Source organism: Branchiostoma belcheri, unplaced genomic scaffold, assembly GCF_001625305.1.
Source record: "Branchiostoma belcheri isolate BF01 breed outbred unplaced genomic scaffold, Haploidv18h27 scaffold91, whole genome shotgun sequence".
Lineage (NCBI taxonomy): Eukaryota > Metazoa > Chordata > Leptocardii > Amphioxiformes > Branchiostomatidae > Branchiostoma > Branchiostoma belcheri.
This window is the reverse complement of record NW_017804587.1, coordinates 384122-402611: the sequence shown is the minus strand read 5'-3', so window position 1 is coordinate 402611 and position 18490 is coordinate 384122. Positions and strand designations below refer to the sequence as shown.

The following is an 18490-nucleotide window of genomic DNA, read 5'->3' as shown; positions in this document are numbered from 1 at the left end:
TTTTTTCACTGTAGTTTAATAATGTTTACTGTTTTGATGGTCACCACTGTATCATGAACTTATCATTACCATTATGAAATCATTTGTCTTTTCCCCTGCCCCTCTGCGCTTGCTGCCACCTTGAAGATTAAGTTCTGTAAACATGTCCATTTTCCTGAGACGGTGAAATTTTGCTCAGGTGAATTATACAGTATTGTCTCCTCACTGACACGCCCTTGTGGTCAGACGTAGAACGCCTGAGTTGTGGAGACGCAGGAGTTGTCTGAACTCATCGGGAACGTTGTGAGCTCTCGTCGGGAGGGAGTTGTCAAAGTAGTGCTCCGTCAGGCGTCTGTTGCTCCTGTCTGCATGGAAGGGCCAGAACCCGTACAGGTGCACTTCCTCACATATCTGTGAGGCGGCACTAATGAGGTATAATCCTAGATAAAACAGTAAGGAAGAAAGGGAGGATATACTTAATGCGTCGGTGAAGGTTAGACATCCAGGTGATAAGATACACCAAAAACAGTTACTTCCAAAACCATATCCAGTTGCTTGAGTCACTGTATTTGGCGATATACTCATTGCTAAAAAAATATACTTGGGAAGCTATAACTATAGGACACAACGAAATAATTTTGGTCATGTTACTTTGCCAACCTTTATTATAATACGGGCAAACTGGCAAAATAATCATGAATAAGACAAGATGAAATGAAGTACGGTAGAACAAAACAAAACATAAAATAGTTCATAAGATATACCTGTGGTTGCCCTGTGGTCTCCGAGTCCATTCCTTGACCAGTACGCCTGCGCAGATTTTATAAAGTCTGGATGAGGTATGATGAGTTGGTTCCTCTTGTGGCTGATTTCTCGCAGAGCCTGGTGTGTGGCGAAGGTCAAGTCTACGTAATCCTGCCTGAAGAAGGCCGGAATCCAGAGGTAGCTGTCACCGTACTTCGAGAGGTCACGCACAAAAACTGCCACGTTTTCAGGCTTTGTTTCATTGTTAAATGAATTGTACCTGGATTGATTAACAAATCCCTCTTTAAGTTTAAGTTAAGTGTCCACAAGTAACATTGCAATTAAATGATTATGAATCATGTTTTTGTCTCATAGTGTAAAGCAACAATATAGAAATCCGAAAATAAATAACAATGGAATTATGTTATCATGATTTATGTGTTAGATTGATCGTACTATTGCAAACTTTGCATAATGTATTCAGTTCTCTAGAAGTACATGTAGGAGATTTTGAGGGAATAACACAAAACGTACTGATACTCAATCATGCCAGGGTTGAGGGTGATGAGGCTTGTTTTGTTTCCGATGTCTCTCACATATTCATCCCCCATTGGAGCAAAGTTGCACCTGCAAAACACCAGAAGAACATTGTGTGCATTCTTCCTACCATTTTTTCTCCAGCTACAATTGAAAGTGGGAATAGCAACAAGAAATGCTTTTGAAAAATTGGATTGGACTAATGCTACCAAGACTGGACTTAGACGCACGATAGCATTGTATCATGAACTCTTTCCAATGGAAAAGAAATAGTAGTTAAATGGCGAATACGTGCGTTAAAGAATTGCGTCACTTCTTGTTTCATTCGGTTACTAGTAGTATTTCCCTCCTGACATCTGCTTGGTTTTTATCCATCCTCACCTGAACACGAACTCGGAGGCGTCTATCTCCTTCCCACAGCCGCTCCTCTTCAGGATCCCGCCGTTCCCGACTATACTGCACGTCTGGTAGTGATCAGCGGCCCTGGCCTTAAATGGGCTTTTCTGGGCAGAAAAAGAAATGCAGTATGATGATATTTGATATATACTGTAACGTGACGTAAACAATAACGAGAAGATAGGTTGTGTTCGTATAATCTCATTGTAGGCGCCTGACTGTGCGGGTTTATTGTAAATGACCTCAGGTGACCCGAAATGGAATACGCGTTCTGTTCCAATTACCCAGATCGAATCGAACACAGTTCGGGTTCGAATTCGAAAAAAGAAAGTGGCAGATTTGACCACTGCGAGCAGAACAACGGGAGAGAAAAGGAAACTGAAGTGGCATGGCCATCGAGTCACGGTCATCGGGACTAGTCCAAACTATCATGCGAGTAACGGTAAAGGGAGGATTGGTAACAAGATGGGAGTAACGTTATAGTACAAATGAAAGAAACAGCATAAAGATGAACAACCAGTTTCTCCACCCTTTTGGTTTTCTATCTTCATGATGAAGATAGAAAACCAAAAGGGTGGAGAAACTGGTTGTCAGATCATCTGTGCTGCCCCAACAGTCAAATGGTTACTAAGTGATTGCTGAGTTACGTAACGGCCACGTATATCTATAATAACTATTAGACTTCTTTGATTTTATATGAAAGGACAAGAATTCTGTGCAACCAACTTTAGGAAACCGGTGTAAGGCTTCCTTTGAGACATTCAAGATGGTGGTGTTGTGCTCGTAGCGCGTGATGACGAAGTTCAGAGGCGCGTTCTCCTGTGTGGTGACGAAACTTCCGTTCTGAAGGTGATCGCCGTGGATGACTTGCTTCCTGTGGGGTGAAGGAAAATGACTAGAAATTAGATCTCTTTTTAGACATTGCGCAATTATCGGAAACCTGGAGCTCCAAACAAACACAGTCGCTACCGAACGTTAACTAACCAGGATGGTACCCATGATATGTAATCAGACCATTTGAAGATGAAGTCAAACCCAACTAAGTCAAAACTATTACCACATATGTTGTAGAATGTAGCGTAACATTAGACGTAGTCTCTTATATCATGATTATATTTTCCTTTCCATACATGTTTTACTTCCAAAAAGCCCTCGGGAATGTATTTGTAATGTTAAAGACGGGGCCTCTTACCGAAACAAGTCGGCAGCCGTTTTGTTATAGACCCATCCCGGCGCCTCCGTCGGTACGGACTGCACGGCTTTCTGGTCGGACAGAAACTTTTCCTCAGCAGCTGACTCGTCCGGTACCCATTTATAGTAAGGGTGTTTCTTCCTGAAATTAAAGGAACGCACAAAAGTTAAAAATTCAAACCCTGTGACGCGTTTATACACAACAGTCTGATAGTTCCAGCTCTACAAATGACGCCGGTTGTGTCTTACTTTGTTACATACGTACCTTTTAGACTTTGCATCTTTCGGCTTTTCCACTGTTGCATTTTGCCCTGCCGACGTATTGGTTACACTGTCATGTTTTCTTCCGCCTTCAATTTTTATTTTCTCTGCTGGGAGATTTCTGTGAACGAAAAAAAAAAAGAATTTAGTCGCCGTTTGTCTTTTTTGGTCTTCGTTTGCCTTTTTTGAATGTCTAATCAGATCTATCAACCGACTTGTCTTTATGTTACGTGTGTACCTTTTCTGTCCATCTTTCGGCTTTTCCACTAGTGTGTTTTTCTGCACTACCGATGTGGAGTTAACGCTGCCCTGTCTCTGCTCCTCATTTTTTGCTTCGTCGGGGATATTTCTGGGGAAAAAAGACAATGTAATCGTAAAAAGAAAAATAATTTATTTTTTAATACACGAATACTCCAAATAGAAGAACAAAGCAAAAATAGTACTACAGGCCAATTAAAAATATAGGAATGTGGTAGCTCATACCAAGAAGGTTAAACCTCCTTGCTCATACCAGGCTTCAGAAGCGGCTGGAAAGAGTAGAAACTGGCCATAAAGACAGCCAATATGCCAAGGGAGCTGCCCCGGTAGAGGAGTAGAGTTTGCCGTTGGGTATAGGCTAGGGATACGGCTCCAGAGACAGTTGTTGTGTGTGTTACATATTTTTATTTACAAGTAAGCTTATGTTGAAGTGTGTTGTGATGCTATTCCTACCTGTTGGCCCCGACCCAAATTTCCTGAGTTTTCCGGGTCAGTGCATCCGTATAACGCACAGATCCCGGCGTGTACAACTTCGCCGTCACAATCAGCAACACAGCCAGCACCAGGAGCTGCGTACAGTGCCGCCTCGTCCTCATGTGGTCACGGTGCTGCGATGTACTTGTAGAAAAAGAAAGTCAGTATGTTGACAGTACACTAGAATGTCATTGAAACATGGCTCAAAGCCAACACATTGTAATGTCTATGGACCAAGCATACAGTCACACAAAATCGACGTACTGAGTCGCATCAGCTCGGGCTGACAGGAGTTTCAATCGACAACTCCAATCACAAGAACCAAAATGAAGAATTTTGTCCTACCGTCTGATTTAAAAAGACTCGACGACGCGACCTAACCTTTCCCCACTCTGCGCTGTTTCCGGTTAAAGACCCGAAGGGCAAAATAAAATGTGTCAGAGAATGACAACCCTGTCGGACAACTTCTGACGCGGTCTGTGCAGCATTGGGTTTCGAAGGCCAATACTACAATATCATTACATCACAGCCAATGTTTTAGCACGGGTAAAGTTTGTGTGTGGTGTTGGTACTACTGTTTCAGGAACAAGAACATCTTTAATACATACTAATAGGTGTATAAATCTGACTTATCAATGCTACAAGACGACCAGCCTTACATGACCGTCCCTCTCTCCAGAATCAACAGCTACTGGGTGATCACTCAAAAACAAGCACACCATATCAACCCATCCAGGAAGAACTCCTTATTTTGTGCACCAATCTATGCAACTTTATATGCAGACTGTAGAATCTGGCACAAGATAAATGTCACTTGTCAGGTCTGAGGCGCATAGTTAATATGTATAGATCTGATCTATGTGTTAATTTGTCTCTTAATTTGTAAATAGGCATTCAGGCTACCATTGAAAAATGTGTGTCTGCTATTTTGATAAGAAAGAGTTGGCGGTAGTCCGTTAGTCGTGTCTGTGATGACGATGAGTATAAAACGCTTCTGGTTGGCTGGTGCCTCCGGGCACGCAGAAAGGGCGGTTATACCGGCTATACATGTACAGATTTAAACATACCAGCCTTTGTAAACTTGTGCCTGCCATAATAACATGTCACTGCCCTTGCTCTACTTGTGTGCTGTCCACAGGAAGAATACTACACAATGTCCTTTCCGATAAAATAACATGAAATTAATAACAGTGACAAAAGTCAGTCTCTAACAAATTTTCTCTGCAAAAAATGTTTTATTTGACTTTTATGACAGTAGACCTTCACCAGACTTTCACAGTTCTTCTCTGTATGTACAATGTTCACAGTTCCTCACTCAGTCTATACAATACTCATCTACAGACATGATTATGATGTGCTAAAAATCATGATGTATTCTTTTTTTAGTGTTTGCTAGCCAATTTCAAGGAAATGTTGATCAAAGCAGAAATTTCGTCATGAAGATGATCACTAGTCTATAGTACAATGTACAAAGCTGAAAAGACATCATATTAGGACAGTATTTTTTTACTGACTGCTAGCAGAGAGACTGCACCACTATGTACTTGTACAGTTTTTACAGGAGGTATGTATCTGTGTTTTTTTTTCCAATCACATACATGTACAGTTTTTATGCAAGAATAAGGAGTAGCAAAATTACATTGGAAGTTTGTTAGTATGGCCATTTCTGTTCCAAATTGTCCTATACAAGTATGACTGTCAATTTAGATTTCACATATGATGGAGACAGATTTCTTCAAAGTGACTCCCACCTTCAGTATAATCTGACCAGGTCCCCCCCCCCCATCCCCAATTCAGGCATACCTACAAGTATCTGCGATCAATCAATTCTGCTACTGGGTATTTCTGGAAAGAATTTGCTTCATAACTTCCTAGATGCATGTTAGAAGACCACAAGGAGACTAGTAGTGTAAACTTTACACATAGGACTCTTTTCATAGTGAGGGCTCGAAATACCTGCAATTTTAAGTGTACTATCCTGCATATGCAGGTGGTATTTGGAGCCCTGATAGCCCATGTTCCCTGACTACATGTACCCATAGGGCATGCTATCCTAGCGGTAACCCTGTGCTACCGGCCGACCACGATCTGTTTGAGGTCCTTGAGGCTGTGTTCTCTGGCGACCTGCAAGGCGTGGTCCAAGGCATGGATCTGTACCAGCAGCTTTGCCACCTGCTTTATGTTCTCCCTGCAAGGGAAAGGTAGAAATGAGTGGAATGGATGCATGAGTTATGGCATGAACAAAACAGCAGCTACCTACAAATGTAACATTTCCAAAGCAAAATGCATAATGTTTACCATCACATGGTCTAGCCTAACAAAGTACTGCTCTGTTTATTCTTACTCAAACATATTCATACATGTATATAATATATGGAGACCAGCCCTCCAACTCTTGTCCTGCTACATAATGTAACCCAACACCACACGACACAACACACTCAACAGACTGTCTGCTACAGCACCAGTTACCAAGGTGATAGATGTCTGGTCCAGGTCATTGACCTTATATGATAATAATATATGATAAAGAAATCGACTAAAAACATGTTTCAACAAGCCACTAATGTCTTGTCTTTTAGGATGTATATTTAAATCAATGCTTTATGACTGTCACAATTCAGTGCATCTGAAGACTAAAAGCCAATTTTATTTTGCCTCATCTTTGTTTCCACCTCTGTCTCACCTTGCTTTTCTCCTGTCTATGTCCGGACAGCCGATGCTGTTCTTGTGCAGGGTGTTTGCAGAGTGGCTGAGGTAGCGGGCCAGGTTCTGTAAGGGAGGCAGCGTTTCGTCACCCTCCACATCAGCAAACCACTGCCGGGGGAAACTGGAAATTATCTGTGAAGGCAAGGGAGAAAGATGTTAACTTAAGGCACTATAACAAGTAATCTTCAGTAAAACACAATACTGACACTAGTCTTGCACTGCGACCATGACTGCCTATAACAGGAAGCTCTGGGACTCTATGGGCAACCCTTACATCTGTACACACTGACCCTGATCTCTCTACATAAGTACTACTTAGATCTTTTTTATACAATGCTTTTATGTACCTAGAATAATGTTATAGACTGTTATGCTGTCCATGTCAAATTCCATTGTAATGTCTTTGTAAGCAGGGCTAGCACTTTGCAATAGCCACAGGCTACATTGTAGTTGGACTGCCCTAGCTGTGCATACTCAACAACCAACCAATAAATAAACGAACAAAACATAAGAAAAATATGGCAGCACCACTTATTTATTCATCTGTTTCATCATAATATGGCTGGGCAGCCAACTAGTAGAAGCTGCTTTCCACTTACACAGGACAAGACATGATGGACAACAGTCAAATACAATCTGATGCATCAAAACAAAAGCATGTCCATAAATCAAACTCGTCATAACTCACCTTCTGGCTCTTCTCGATGCTGTCGTCGTTAACGTCAGAGTTCTGCAGGGCGAGGAGCATGTACCTGTTGAGCAGCCCATCCACACACAGCTCCATCAGAGGCTCCCGGGACAGGATACTGTGCCACTGCAGCATGTTACCTAGCAACTAGAGGGTGGGAGCCAAACATGTTCATCATGTACATTAAAACCTACATCTGACAACAGACTGAGATGGTACGGCCACCTCCAGCACACAGCTCCATCAGATGCTCCCGGGACAGGATACTGTGCCACTGCAGCATGTTACCTAGCAACTAGAGGGTGGCAAAAAAAAGTCATATACATTAAGTACTGCTTTGGATGACTGATCTGTGGGTTTGTGTGTGTTTGTCCATGGGTGGGGGAAGATTGACAGGCAGAAGGACAGGAAATGGGGGAGAACTGGATGATTACGAGAATCCAAAATACATCCCAGAAGTCTGAAACCTCTGATATCTTGTTTCAAGTCTATATTTCTTTAATTAAGTGCACAGAAACTGAATTATTTTTGGTATCTCTTTTTTTGGATCACCTTCCAAAGACTTGGACTTTATTGGGATCCATAAAAGACCATTTTTTTCCAGTACAGAGCGAGTCCTTACCTTCACACAGCTCCAGAACTGTCTCTGTAGGAAGTAGTACGCTCCAGAAGACTTGTTCTCCAACACCCTGAAATAAAATCAGTGAAAATGACTTATCAGTGAAAATTACAGATACAGATACAGAAGCTGATGCATATACATGAAGGGTGGTTACACTGGCTATACAGATACAGAAGCTGGTGTGTTACCCAGAAGGGTAGTTATACCGGCTATACAGATACGGAAGCTGGTGTGTTACACAGAAGGGCAGTTATACCGGCTATACAGATACACAAGCTGGTGTGTTACACCGAAGGGCAGTTATACCGGCTATACAGATACAGAAGCTGGTGTGTTACACCGAAGGGCAGTTATACCGGCTATACAGATACAGAAGCTGGTGTGTTATACAGATACAGATGGGCGGTTATACAGATACAGAGATATACAGATACAGCTCCGTACCCTTTAGGATAGAGCGGCATGAAGACATCGTCGTCCAGAGTTTTCCTCATCCTGCCGAGCACGGCCCTGAGCAGTGCCTGCGTGGCCTTGTTGTCCCCGGCAACGGTGGGGTAGTCGTCCACCAGCCTCTGTACCAGGGTCACCAACCTCTGGGTCTGGTGTGTGGACATCGGGTCCCACACATGTTCAGCAAGGCCTGGGCAGGAAGTACATGTACATCTATGAACTCTGAGAAAACTGGAACCTCTACATATAACTTTAAGTCCAGACCGGTTTACACATACTAGTACACAAAATGATTTCCTAAATGATCAAACTCATGAAAAATAATTTTTTTTTTCCAAGACAGCTCACTTCCTCCCACAATTGCACATTAAATTTTTGATGTCACACGCTCCTTTTGACCCTTAAACGACATTATAACCCCAAGGGCACACCAAGTTCACAAAACCCCATTACTCCAGTGAAACTCAACCTCAAATGACTCAGTTCTCAGGTCCAAATGCAGACTCAACACAAACACAAAAACTATCACTGAATATGACCAAAAACAGTACTTCCATCCTGGATCCTACTTCCATCAACACAAAGATATCACACCAGTCATGTGTACATGAAGCTATCATACTCTAACTTAGTCTAAGTTTCAACTCTCGCATACGCGAAGCATAACAAACATTTTGACATGTACAGCAGCCCTAGTCAGCCTCCGAACTCTGCTACAGTGTACACCCCATCCTACCTACCAGTCAGTTTCTGCAGTACCACTTTTTCTACTATGCTAGGCAGGAGCTTCACGTCCGGGTCATCCTTGGTGAGCTGGGTCGTCTCTCGGAAACCGTAAAACAGCAACGAGTCGTACCAAGCCATGTCTTCTAAGTCTTGTGCATTCGCCTGAGGAAAAAACCAACATACATTGTCATGTCTACCTGCACCTAACCCGCACTGGGTTTATATACACAAGTACAAGTTTAAGTTAATGTGGATTTTTATTTGTTGCATTTACTGTTACCACATATGAAGTATGAAAGAAATAATGGCAAAGGTTTCTGAATAGTTAATAGCATGATCAGTACTGAGTATATATAGGAGTAGTGCATATTTTACCTGCACTACTATCTGTGTAGTGCAGGTATATTATGTCTGGTGCTTTTGATATTACCTGCACCAGTGCAGAAAAAATATTTCAAGCCTTGAACAGTAAGCATCAAATTTTGTAAAGACAAGGATGATACCTGTAGTGGGTTCCATGTAAGCAGCTCCAGTCTTACAAACGGTGTGAAGAGTTTGGGAAGACAGAGTGAGATGTAGGCTTCGTTGTACGGCTCTCCAAAGTCGTACTTCCACCTCTCGAACTTGGTCTTGATGGCTCGGAAGGTGCAGAAATCATCCACCACATCCTCAAACACTTTCCCCGCCTCTGTCACGATCCGATCTGTGAACAAACCATACATTTCGTGTTTCCCAAAACATACATACATGTACATACCTGGAATCACATTGGACACAGTAAAAACCTTTGAGTTTGACAAAGATCCAGACTTTTTTAAAGAGGAGTTACAGAAACCATCTACATCATACCTCAACAGAGACAAACTACAAACTTTTGCTACTATGATCCACTGCTCACCGAGTCACATGTACTATCTGCGTAACGTGATGTCACAGAAGTGTTGGACTGGAGTTGTACATTCAAAAATTTGTCTAATTTTCATGTTGGAAATCGCAGTTCAAACCTATCTACTGGTGGTAGCTTTGAGTGGGATAGTGCAGCCTTGAAATGAGAATCATTATAAAAACATAGAATTGCAAGACAATTTAACTTTAGATATTTATTGAAGAAATGAGAGAAGAAAGTCCGAGTTGATGTTGACCTTTTTCTGAGTTAAACCTGAGAATGTCTGTCTCCTGTTCCTCCTCATCACTGGACATGCCCTCGTGGTGGGGGGTGGGGGGGTCCACCGCCTGCCTGGCACGCCGACGTCTCGACCTACAGACACAAACCAGCCGTCAGGAAAACTCACGTACTAAACCTTTCTTACACAGTCTGTTCATATGATCTCACTACTTAGGCCTATTGATGCAAAAAAAAGCCATAGACACACTGGTAGAAGCATAACATAACCCTAAACCAGTCAGCCATGACAAAGTCTACCTGAAGGTAAACTGTAAAGGTAAAATGTAGTCCTACATGTATGTCTTTTTCAGGCTGTAGGGGTACTGGGTCTAGGACTAGGCTTAGCCCAACCATATTCTTCCACAGCCTTTTACCAGTCCCAAACTGGTCAGGTATATACCCATTTTACACCTGGGTGGAGTGAGGAAAGTCATCTGAAGTGCCCTTCCCAAGGGACACAAACGTCTTGCCAGGAATTCCAGGGATCAAATGCAACCTCTCAATCTCATGTTCACTGGTCAGCCACACCATACCACGTAAACCATAGCTACCCCTTATACATACTTCACAAAGTATTGGCTGCTGTTGTAGGTAGTAGCACTGTACCACTGTGGCACATGCTACCACCTGTGTGCCTCACTCGCTGCACTGACTAACCAACCTCCAGGGTTTAACACATCTGCAGAGACAATAACCATTGTATCCGACCTTCGCGCCTCCCTCTCAGCTATTCTTCTCTTCTTGACCTCAGCAAAGCCTGGAGAGTCTCTGCCCAGCGTGTCCAGACTGCCGGCCGCCTTGTCTGAGGGGAAAAGCAAGGAGAGTTTTAACACTTACCTAGTTGTGGATCACAGATGTTGCCAATCTATAAACAATGTCTATCAATAAGGAAACAAAACACTGTGTGCATATGCACTTTTGTGTACCAAAAATTGGAGCTGTACAACTGACAGCAAATGATGTCCAGTCTGAGCGAGACAAAATTGTTCTCTTGTGGTCACCTTTGGGAGGTTGTCACCTTACTATAAGGTCATATTTCCAAACTAGGGCCTAGCCAAGCTGTTTACGTGGAAGAAAAATAACAATTCATATCACAAATACACAGAGTACTTTTGATTGTTTTTTTCTTCAAAATTTGTGTTTTGTTGTCTTATATACGTTTTACTTTTCGTTCCCGGAATCTGATTGGCTGGGCCCTGGACTGAAAATTTTGACAGTAGCATTACCATGCTTTCCTGTACACTACTGTATACAAGTACATGTATTACAACTTCAAGTACAGCACTGGTATTCTGACATTCTGGTTGAACTTACTGGTTTTGTTCATCTGCTCCTCACTCTCATCTTTCGTGTCGTCCTGTCGACGCTGTACAAACCTCTCCGCCCGTTGCCGTAGCAACATGTGCATGGCCGTCTCCAATTGGTCGATTTTGGGCACCTGCAGGAACAGAGGGACGGAGTTGGATCATCATATCTGTATTAGTGAAGCAGCTAACTGTTTAATCTCACACCATTACACAAGGGACAACCCACGTCAAGGGGACATAGATGGGTACATGTTGTATTTACTTTTAGTGAGAACCACTGAGTTTGAAAATGTGGGCCAGGTTAGGGTGATTCTTGGAAAAGCCATGTTGACGTACTGTACAAGTTTCACACTCCATCATTCAATATCATAGAATTGAATGCTCCAAGATTTGATAGGGAGAAACAAGCACAACTCAAAGTATGATATCAACTTATAATTAGTTGGTTTCAATTTTGAAATTATTTAATGAGTTGGCACATTAATCACTTTACAGTTGTTAACTTAACACATATTGAGAAAATGTCCATGTTCCAAAATTTATTACATATCACTGCTTGTCAAAGAAGGAACCAGTTATCTATTATAAACATTTTTGGTCGACATTGTATATGGAATTATCATGTTCTGTTGGCAACTATCCAAGTCAAAGGTACAACCTGCTGAAATGATAATCTGCAGACAATCGTTGATAAAGGCACACACTACTGGTATCACATATCTGACAAGCTATGAACTAAGCTTGAGATATGCATATACGTTAATATCTTTCAGGAAAAGACTGGACATAAAGTGCTAAAATACTCTAATCTAAAACATTTCCACAACCATGTCATGTAAGTCATAGTCAACAGAATATAAAGACTAAAATATGTGCAGCTGTTTTCCTTTCAAATAAATATATTGGAGAGGTTGTAACACACAACATGTACAGGAACCATGTGACCACATACACACATGCATGTACATTGTACACACACACACACACACACAATCATGAACTGATGTCCCACAGTCTTCACACAGCAGCTGCCACTTCTCATATCTTACAGGTACAAGTCTAATGCAGACTGAGTCAATGGAAAGGAAGGGAGGCAGCTTCCCAATAGCCACACTATATATCAAACCTACCCTGTACTTTGGGCAAGTACAGTAAGCTGGTAAATACTGTTCAACAAAACAGTAAAACATGTTACTAACTTTCCTTACTAGTCCTGAGGGAGGTCAACAATGATTCATTCACAGTGATATCACATGAAGATTAGTATAAATTAAAACCACCCTGTATGTTTTCCTAGTAATTCTAGCTTCAGTTTCTTTTTGATATTGCCAAATATCAGAGTACAAGCCCCTGCCTAGCCCCCGGCTATTATGGCTTGCTGCCTCCCTGTCAAGACGTACCTTCTCATTTAGACATTCTACCAAGTCTCTCACATACCCCCTCATCTCTTGGAAGAACGTGAACTGTCGCTCGACGTCGTCTGCCGACCCCTCGATGTCATCGACCGCGTTAACGGAGGAGTCCATGTCGTGGGCGTGTTTTTCGTGCTCGCGCTGGTGGGCCGAGTGTACCTGCTTCAGGGAATCCAACCTTGCAACACATACGCTCAGTTTTAATACCAGTTAAGGGAAATCATTGTCCACCATACATGTACATGCATATAATTATAAATAGTGCATATTCCTAGAAATTAAATCACTAGAACTGGTTACTTACTACTTTGTTTTATTAGACTCATCATGCCCCCCCAAAACAGAAAGGAAGGCAGTGGTTATATACACAAAATTTAAGATGGGGAATAAGTAGATTCTTCTGTTGCATTACAAAGTATCACACTCCAATATTGATTGCTCTTCTTTTCCTTCCTTACTACAACAACTGAGCATGGCAGCAGAATGTTAAGTGCCTGTGTGAAACCCTGATTTTTTCATTGGATGTTTCTTAAAGTTTGCTTCAGAATTCGGTCTGTGGCAGAAAATATGTCTGCCCATTTTTTGCACAGCCACAGTACCTTCTGCCAATGTGCTCTATCTACACATACCTGTCCCTCAGTCGGTCCTTTACAGACTCCAGTGTGACCGCTGGCAGCTGACTGGGAGGTACCATTTGGCCTGAGCTGGGGGGGATGGAGGGGAGGTTGTACCCTCCACTATAGGGCTGTACCACCGGCTGGGGGGTACCCATGTACACGGGAGGCTGCTGGTACATGTACTGCTGCTGGTAGTAGTTATAGTCCTGCTGAGGCTGGGTGGTCTGGACCTGGGGGGAGTTTTTAAACTGTTTGTTTGAGATCATTCTTTATTCATTGAGAAGCTCAAATCGTCACTTTTTATGGAGGTCATGACCCTTACCATACATGTTTGTAATGCAAGTTACAAAGACTATAACAAATGACTAAACACGAATCACCAGTGGATCATGCGAGAGATGTTGCTGCAACCACTACATGTTTGTGTGTGCTGCAAACCGTGTATGCTATAAAATCATGTTGGTTTTCTTCAATCCACTTTTCAGTAGAATGACAATATCAAAATTGGGCTAATGCCACTGATCACAATTCTTTACATTTTTTCTCTTAACTGTTATAGTGTTAACAGAACTACACAAAATGTTGCATCAAATTCTATAGTATCAGACAGTGAGACACATTCCATGATTTCCACAGACCGTTACCTTATTCCATGATGACCTGCCTACAGAAGGCATTACCTTGTTCAGTGATAGCCCTGCTAAGGTGGTGGTTGCCATGGTTACCTGTGGGATGCTGACTCCCTTCCTGATCTGCTCCTGCTCCCACCTCTTCACTTCCTCATCCTGGTCCCGCTCTCCCTCCTCACTGTCACTGCCTGGGAACACAAGGAAGCATAACTTTAACCTTAAATGGGGACATCAGGGATGTTAACAAGGGAGACAATGGGTTCTTCTTCTCCACTCGTCCCTGTATTACAACAGTGGGCGGAGTTCTGCTGTGGTGATGTTTCTGAGCCCAGCATATACCACTTCAGGTTGTCAATGAAGGAAGATGTAACTTGCGAATTCCATGACAGGGCTTGAAATACAATTTTCTGCATACTTGCACTGGTGCAGGTAATACTGAAAATTGTCTGTACCAGAGGAATTTTACCTGTACCACTCATTTTCATCCCTTTCAGTCCTTAAAACTGTTTGCAGGAGGGCGTGGTGCTATCTTACGTCCTGTAACTAAGTTATGACAATGACAGGTTATATAACAGGCTACTACTTTGGACTGGTGCAGATTTGCTCTGGTAGACATCAGAAATTCCTGCACAGCCACCTGTACTAACCTGCATAGAGTTTTCAGAATTGTTTTTAAAAGACCGTTCTTCCTCCCTACCTTCCAGCACCTCCATGATGTCCTCCCTGCGGGTCCGTGTGGGGTTGGCTCCGCGGAAGTCGATCCTCTCCTCCTCGCTGTCGCTCCTGTCGTTCTCGTCTTCGCGCACCAGGCGGGATTTCTCGCCCTGGAACCGCTGCGTGTCGTCCACCGGGATGAAGTCCTCCCCGCCCATCTCACGCATCATCTGCCGACGCTTCCGCGCCGCGTGGATGGTCGCAGCGTCTGGGATCACACCTGGGAAAAAAACACCAATCAATCAATCGTTCCCAAGCATCAAGATCTGATGCATGGTGGAAGCGTCAGGGATCACACCTGTTAAAAAATAACACTGTAAGAATTAGGAGAGTAGAAACACTGTTACAACACTAATCTAAAGTCATAGTTTGTCTCATTGTAATTTGAAACTAAGACAAACCCTGGACCAATAAAAATGTACTACCTCATCATCATCATCATCTGTCGACACCCTGGCTGGGGGACGGGGCAAGCTCCTGCACAACACGACGCCACAAAGTACGATCTTCCATTGCAGCTGGAAGGTCTTGTTGTTGTAATCCTGTGTCCCTTGTAAGAGTAGCTGGATATGTGAGTTTTCTGGAGTGAGTCTTACCATGTGGTTTCCACAGGAGGAGTGATGAGATGACTTCTTCTTTTGCACGATGGCAGTGTCCCGCAAATTTTACACGTCTATGTTTTAATCTGAGTGATACTAGGGGAAGGCTTCCATATATATTCTTTCTCGTTGGATGTTGCTTCCAGTTGATGTTCTGTGCCTTCCTGAGAAGTTTTGTGTATGTTCCATCCAGACGTTTTTCTAGGCGTGTTGTTAAAGTCCAGGTTTCGGCGCCGTAGAGAAGAATAGGTTCGACTATGGCGCGGAAAACTTGTACTTTAAGACCATTACTGATGTTAGAATGCCAGATGTTATCCAGTTTGTTGCAGGCTACCCAAGCTAGAGCTTTTCTTACGGTGAAGTCCCTTTCAGAGTTCATGATGTGCGATCCCAGGTACTTAAAGTCTACAACTTGTTTTATACAGATACCAGATAGTGACTTAAGTTCGAAGGTGGTATTGGAGGGACATGTACATATGAACTCGGTCTTAGATTCATTGCAGTGTAGACCTACTTGGGTGGCTGCTTTCTCGAGTGACTGTAGAAGAGTTTCCGCATCCTTAACCAGGTGTGTTGTCAGTGCTAAGTCATCTGCGAAATCCAGATCAGTAAGGTTCACAGCTGGATGACGACGACTTCTCCTGGGCTGGATTTCAAGCCCTTTCTCTTGCATACTATCAAGTGAGAGTCGTAGGATGTAGTCGAGGACAACAATAAAAAGAAATGGTGCTAGAGTGTCCCCCTGAAGAACACCAGCGGTTACCTTGAAGGGACTTGTTTCACCATCCGATGTAACCACAGTAGCAGTGGTGTTGGTATACAATGACTTAATTGCCTCGATGATAGGGGGAGGTATCCCATACAGGTGGAGTATCTCAAACATAGTGTTTCTATCTATAGAGTCAAAAGCTCTTCGAAAATCGACGAATAACAGTACCAAGTCTTTGTTACATCTTCTCATCTCTTCTATAATACGCCGAAGGGAGAGGATTTGTGTGATTGTAGACCTACCTCTCCTGAAGCCATTCTGGTTTCTCCGTAGTAGTGGATCGACTGCTGGTACAATACGGTTTAGCAGGAGTTTGTTATAGATTTTGGCTGCGATAGGGATGAGGGTGATTCCACGATAGTTTGCAGCACATGTTAGATCACCTTTTTTGGGTACTGGTATTATTCCTCCCTTCAGCCATGCAGAAGGAGGTTTGTGTGTGAAAAAAGTATTATTACACAGATGGAGAAGTAATGCATGGAACATTGGGTCCTTCCATACAATGGTGGGGATATTGTCAAGTCCAGGGGATTTGTTGTTACTAAAGGAATTCAGAACAGTTTTGAGCTCGTCGAGTGAGAAAGGCTCAGTTGAGATGTTAAGTTGCTCCGACACTTGGACTTTCCTCAGTGGTTGGTTGAGTGGAACCTTTGGGGGTTCACCAAGCAGGGACTGGAAGTGCGAGAGCCAATTAGCCTTCCTCTTTTCTTGGGATCCTCCCTTTATGTACTACCTACTGTGGCTATGTCTTTGGCATGTCACATAAAGTTGGCTTTTGTACCTGTCTCCTAATCATACATGATTGAAAAAAAACTGATACGCATTCTAAATGAAAAAAATTCTGGTAAGAAGTCTGTAAGTAACTGATCATGTCACTGTGCTTAATGTCTCCGTTACCACACTAAGTTTGAATACTTCCTACCTGCCCTGATACTGGGTTTGAACTTCTCCTCCTTCTTCCCTTCCTCTCCTGCCTCTTCCTCCTTCTCCTTTTTCTCCTGCCCGTTGTCCAGACTGACCAGCGTGTTCTGAGCATCTCGTAAGGACTGCAGCTTCTCGGAGGTGTACTCACCTAGGGACACCTGCGTGTTCACCTGGGGGCAATTATATGACATGCTTTATTACCTGTGCCTAGAAGCCTGTTGAAGGTTATGTATTAGGTAGATTTAAAGCATGATAACTCATATATATTTTTGTTCCAAACACATCACGTCACTAAAGCTGACGTAAGTGTAGCAATAACATAATTACTTAACATCTGTCAATTATTATGTATGTTTGTTCTATAATTTTCTACAGCATGTATTCTATCAGTTTTTTTTTGCAATTATATGACAGCATTTCTTTTACATTTGGATGGATGTATATTTTGATGCTGACAACACAATTAGTAAAATGCTAACCTTCTTCTCTTTCTCCTCTTTTTCTTTCCTCATTTGTTCTTCCTTCCACTCCTTCTTCAGCTTGTTGGCGACCCGTTTGCTATGGCTGGACTTTTTCACCCGGAACATCTCCGTTTCACAGCCTTGGGAAAACATAGAAAATCAACACTTAACAATTAATACTGCTCAAGGAAGAAATAGGAAAGACCTACAGGAAATACTGCATCTTCCATCACCTCATTTTTCATCTGTGAAGCTTTTTATCCTCTTGAGAGTGAATCTGACAACCAACTCATGAGTTTACTGGATGACTAGACTTCAATTCCTACTTGTTATTTTCAGATGGCTGTTCCCTATTTTCATATTCGACACTCTTACCTTCTTCTTCGTCGAAACTGAGCAGACTGGGAGCCTTTTTCCCCGGAGTTGCCATTTTGTCCGCCTTTTTGTTCCACTTCTCCTTCTTGCTTTGCACGCCGCCATGCGTGCTGCCAGGCGAGCTGGCCCCAGACCCGGGGCCTTGCGTTTCCACCATCGGCAAGTCGCCTAGACCCGGGATTTGCAGCTCTTTGTTTTCATCAGACTCTTCCGAGTCATTTCTCCTGCGAAGATTTCGCTGTTTCTTCTTGGGAAACATCGTTTCAAGCGAGATTTTGGCTAAGAATTGATCCCTGATTGTTTTTCAGACATCTCTTCTCTAAATTAAAATGGCGGGGTCATCAATGAAGGATGATGGGTAATGATTTACACATTAAAATTTCCACAAATTATGTACAAAATGTAAACATTTACAGTTATCCTTTTCCTACTATCCTCTTGAATATTTTACGATTCATAGTAAAACATGATATAATGCCCATA

The 18490-nt window shown here is 42.6% G+C and overlaps 2 protein-coding genes and 1 long non-coding RNA gene across 3 annotated transcripts; all 3 read right to left on the bottom strand.

Moving 5' to 3' along the window:
* On the bottom strand, positions 1–3128 carry LOC109488010 (alpha-N-acetylneuraminide alpha-2,8-sialyltransferase-like). The gene is made up of 7 exons (XM_019792151.1): positions 3097–3128; positions 2849–2989; positions 2393–2530; positions 1642–1806; positions 1258–1350; positions 744–1003; positions 1–419 (listed from the first exon to the last, which is right to left on the bottom strand). Exons 1-7 carry the CDS (start codon positions 3126–3128, stop codon positions 202–204), a joined length of 1047 nt encoding a protein of 348 aa, XP_019647710.1. The 3' UTR covers positions 1–201.
* Positions 3129–3143: 15 nt separating this feature from the next.
* On the bottom strand, positions 3144–3904 carry LOC109488102. Its single transcript, XR_002141308.1, has 3 exons — positions 3820–3904; positions 3347–3457; positions 3144–3229 (listed from the first exon to the last, which is right to left on the bottom strand). It is a non-coding gene; the product is annotated as an uncharacterized LOC109488102 (long non-coding RNA).
* A 1151-nt stretch (positions 3905–5055) lies between these two features.
* LOC109488088 (PAX3- and PAX7-binding protein 1-like) lies at positions 5056–18351 on the bottom strand. The gene is made up of 17 exons (XM_019792240.1): positions 18008–18351; positions 17651–17772; positions 17170–17341; positions 14863–15099; positions 14262–14353; positions 13549–13766; positions 12908–13097; positions 11515–11638; positions 10909–11002; positions 10178–10293; positions 9539–9738; positions 9050–9197; positions 8304–8499; positions 7860–7926; positions 7238–7384; positions 6527–6681; positions 5056–6028 (listed from the first exon to the last, which is right to left on the bottom strand). The coding sequence occupies exons 1-17, from the start codon at positions 18264–18266 to the stop codon at positions 5911–5913; spliced, it is 2655 nt and encodes an 884-aa protein (XP_019647799.1). The 5' UTR covers positions 18267–18351; the 3' UTR covers positions 5056–5910.
* Between the last annotated feature and the right edge of the window lie 139 nt (positions 18352–18490).

Excerpts from the sequence above, each read along its gene's own strand:
- LOC109488010 (XM_019792151.1), bottom strand. The coding sequence starts at position 3,128 with ATGCAAAGTCTAAAAGGTACGTATGTAACAAA. Across the intron at positions 2,531-2,848 it reads ACGGCTGCCGACTTGTTTCG|GAAGCAAGTCATCCACGGCG; the intron begins GTAAGAGGCCCC and ends TTCACCCCACAG. Across the intron at positions 1,004-1,257 it reads CCTGGCATGATTGAGTATCA|GTACAATTCATTTAACAATG; the intron begins GTACGTTTTGTG and ends TAATCAATCCAG.
- LOC109488088 (XM_019792240.1), bottom strand. The coding sequence starts at position 18,266 with ATGTTTCCCAAGAAGAAACAGCGAAATCTTCGCAGGAGAAATGACTCG. Across the intron at positions 14,354-14,862 it reads CATCATGGAGGTGCTGGAAG|GCAGTGACAGTGAGGAGGGA; the intron begins GTAGGGAGGAAG and ends TTGTGTTCCCAG. Across the intron at positions 6,682-7,237 it reads GCATCGAGAAGAGCCAGAAG|ATAATTTCCAGTTTCCCCCG; the intron begins GTGAGTTATGAC and ends TTGCCTTCACAG.